The sequence below is a fragment of the Aegilops tauschii genome, chromosome 2 (assembly GCF_002575655.3).
Source record: "Aegilops tauschii subsp. strangulata cultivar AL8/78 chromosome 2, Aet v6.0, whole genome shotgun sequence".
Taxonomy (NCBI): domain Eukaryota; kingdom Viridiplantae; phylum Streptophyta; class Magnoliopsida; order Poales; family Poaceae; genus Aegilops; species Aegilops tauschii.
In genome coordinates this window covers 500,694,141-500,697,079 of record NC_053036.3, presented here as the reverse complement: position 1 = coordinate 500,697,079, position 2,939 = coordinate 500,694,141, and the positions used below count along the sequence as shown (strand labels likewise).

The 2,939-nt window shown below is 51.8% G+C and overlaps 1 protein-coding gene across 1 annotated transcript; it reads right to left on the bottom strand.

Annotated features, from left to right (window-relative positions):
• Positions 1-336: 336 nt before the first annotated feature.
• LOC109740384 (uncharacterized) lies at positions 337-1,423 on the bottom strand. The gene is made up of 2 exons (XM_045233791.2): positions 685-1,423; positions 337-600 (listed from the first exon to the last, which is right to left on the bottom strand). The coding sequence occupies exons 1-2, from the start codon at positions 1,421-1,423 to the stop codon at positions 452-454; spliced, it is 888 nt and encodes a 295-aa protein (XP_045089726.1). The 3' UTR covers positions 337-451.
• Positions 1,424-2,939: the final 1,516 nt, after the last annotated feature.

Genomic DNA, 2,939 nt, shown 5'->3' with positions numbered 1-2,939 from the left:
CGCGCGCTCTCGGACGAGATCGCCGGCGATAAGATCGCTGCCGCCGATATTCCTACAGAACCTCACCAGAATGATGGAGGAGCTGCGTGAATGATGGAGCTGCGTGATTGATGGATCGGCCGTCGGCAGGTCCTACCTGGTCGTGGAGTCGTGTCATCCTTTTTTTTCGGGATGTCACCGTATACATACGTATGGGTCATATGGGTTATACGGGGCTTGGATATGGGCTACGGGGCTTGGATATGGGCAGCGGCGGGCCGGAGAAAAAATAGATGGCGGGGGTCAAGAATACCCCTAGAAAATTGAGTTAGGGGGTGCACCGGAGCAAGCCTCCCCGGTCAGATCATGGCTTCCCTTCCGCCGCTGGAGATAAAATAGATGTGTTAATATTGCAGATGTATATTTCTCAACAATTAGGCCAATTTCCCAACAACGAGGCCAAAACATAGCACTAGGGACAGAGGGGGTACATACCTGGTGCTGCTGTATTCCCGGCCTTTCTTCTCACCACCACCAGCACGGCGACGGCTACGGCTACGGCTACGGCGACGATGAAGCCAATGCACACAGTCAGGACGATGTGACCCTTTACGATCCTCCCTACAGCGCAGCGCATCACAAGTTAGAGACAGAATCGCCATGAAATTTACCGGCTGGAGTTATGTAGACTGTAGCACTACTCACGAATCTTCTCTCCCACAGGCGGTGCCGATATCTCGAAGCGGAGGTAGCAGTTCGAGCCGAGAACCGCCTGCACGGTGCTGGCGCTGCGCGTGAGGCCCCAGCTCTTGGCCATCTGCAGCGACGAATCCTGCAGGCACCGGGCGCACTCCGCTGGGGCGCGGTCCGTCGCGCACTGTGCCAGCACGCGCACCGTGTCGCCGTTGCTCGCCGTGGCAGTCGCGTCGCCGGCGGCCACCTGGCCGTTCACGGACCGCGGGACCAAGGACCGCGCCACGGCCGCGAGCTTCTGCACGTCGACGGCGTCGATGCGCGGGATGGTGTCGCCGGAGAATGACACGCCACCGATGTCGTTGTCGGAGGACACGTTGCTGTCGGCGTAGCCCAGGAAGCAGCCGTCGTTCAGGAAGCCCGCGCGCCGGCTAGCGTCGTCGCACAGGTCGGTGATCTTCCTGCCGACGTCGGACAGGCAGCGGAAGCACGAGTCCGGCGCGGGGTCGCCGAAGCAGAGGCCGCGGGCGAACGAGCCGCCGGTCCGCATGGAGGCGAAGCCCGTCCACGCGGCGGCCGAGGGGAGGGCGTCGAGTAGCGAGAGGAGATCGCGGCGGAACGCGCTGGTGCTGCCGTTGACAGTGGGCGTCGGCGGCGGATAGCACCTTGTCACGATCATCTCGGAGGTGCCGGTGCCCGCCGTGATGGCGACGAGGGAGAGGAATAGGAGAAGGCGGCGGGAGAGCGCCATGGGAGTTGGCAACTCCAGGATGGCAGTGGTGGAGACTGGAGACTCGAAGGAGGAGCCGAGGAGAGTGCAGCGGTGCTCGAGCTCGAACGAACTAGTCTAGCGCTGTAAGAGAATTGGTGGAATCGTTCGAGCCCTCGTGGGCAAGGCTATATTGTGTTTATATATATATGTCTTGAAGGACAAGATGTCTTGGTCGAGATAAGGTAGGACAAAAGATATACCAAATACTCTCACAATAATGCTAGACCTAAAAAGACCTACAATGGTTTACTTAACCTTCCAAAGGAATTCTCTCTCCCTCCCTGAATTTTAGTGGGGTGGGCCCCCTCATCCCCCTATTACCAATCACAATCCTTCACATCAGTTTGTACGTAAAATCTTTAAGTAAATCTTTGCAGATGTAGCATTACTCAATACTCTAATATATATTAGTAGTCACCAAGGACCGGCGCTCGTGTCTCGTAAGCAATGTATGCTAGGTAGCTCGCGTCCAATGCTACCGCTGAACCGATTTGTAAAGGGTGGAGCGTTGCGTGATTGCTATGCATTTTTCTGCATTGCTATTCTAAGCAAGGAGACGACGACACCGACCTTCGGTGGGCTTAGACCATCTTCAATAGTTGGCCTACTCTAGGGTACAAAAAAAGGTTGTTGGAGTAAAATTTAGGGCACTCAAAATTGTTCTTCAACAGCTGCCCTATTTTAGGTTGTTCAAACATGCTAAAACATTATTTTAAACGAACAACAAACAACCAAACTACTTGATCTTGATCACACTGCATACTAAATCGCTACAAACTTCCAAACATCAAATTGAACAACATAGCCTACAACATATCAAATTGAAGATCAAATCCACATGTCAAATTAAAATTGATGCCCTAAATACTTTGCCCTTTTCAACTATCAATCAAATATGTTAAAACAGGTTAAACATATCCTGTTAGCTACTCCCGCTTTCTCTTTATACCAAAAGACGTCTTATATTTTGGGACTGAGGGAGTATTACATATTCATCAAACCCATGTCAAATTAATCTAAAAAGTGAGTTAGTATCTACTACTAAACCTACCTGACTAAGCCAAACTCAAACCAATGCATCAATCGACACTAGCAGTAGTACACTGAAGAAATCGACATTGAACGGAGGCAATTAATATGCACAGCTAGCACCCATTTGCCTATATTCTGCACTTGAATCCAAACCAATCACTCTATTTCAGAAGATGCATGTACATGCATGCAGCTAGCATGCACCGTCAGCCAGCAACGAGATGAGGCTAGTGTGAAATGGGGGAAAATCCATTTAAAAGCCTGAACTTGTAGAGGTCGGGCGAAACGAACCTCAAAGTCGAAATCCCCGATTGATTGCACCCAGGACTACGCAATTCCGGTCTAAATTGAACCCTGTCATTATTTTCTGCTTTTCCGGGATTTGGAGCTGTTCAATGATGCAATGCTCGCCAAACAGGCGTGGCGACTGCTGGATAAACCACACAGTTTATGCGCGCGTGTT

Excerpts from the sequence above, each read along its gene's own strand:
- LOC109740384 (XM_045233791.2), bottom strand. The coding sequence starts at position 1,423 with ATGGCGCTCTCCCGCCGCCTTCTCCTATTCCTCTCCCTCGTCGCCATC. Across the intron at positions 601-684 it reads GCCTGTGGGAGAGAAGATTC|GGAGGATCGTAAAGGGTCAC; the intron begins GTGAGTAGTGCT and ends GCTGCGCTGTAG.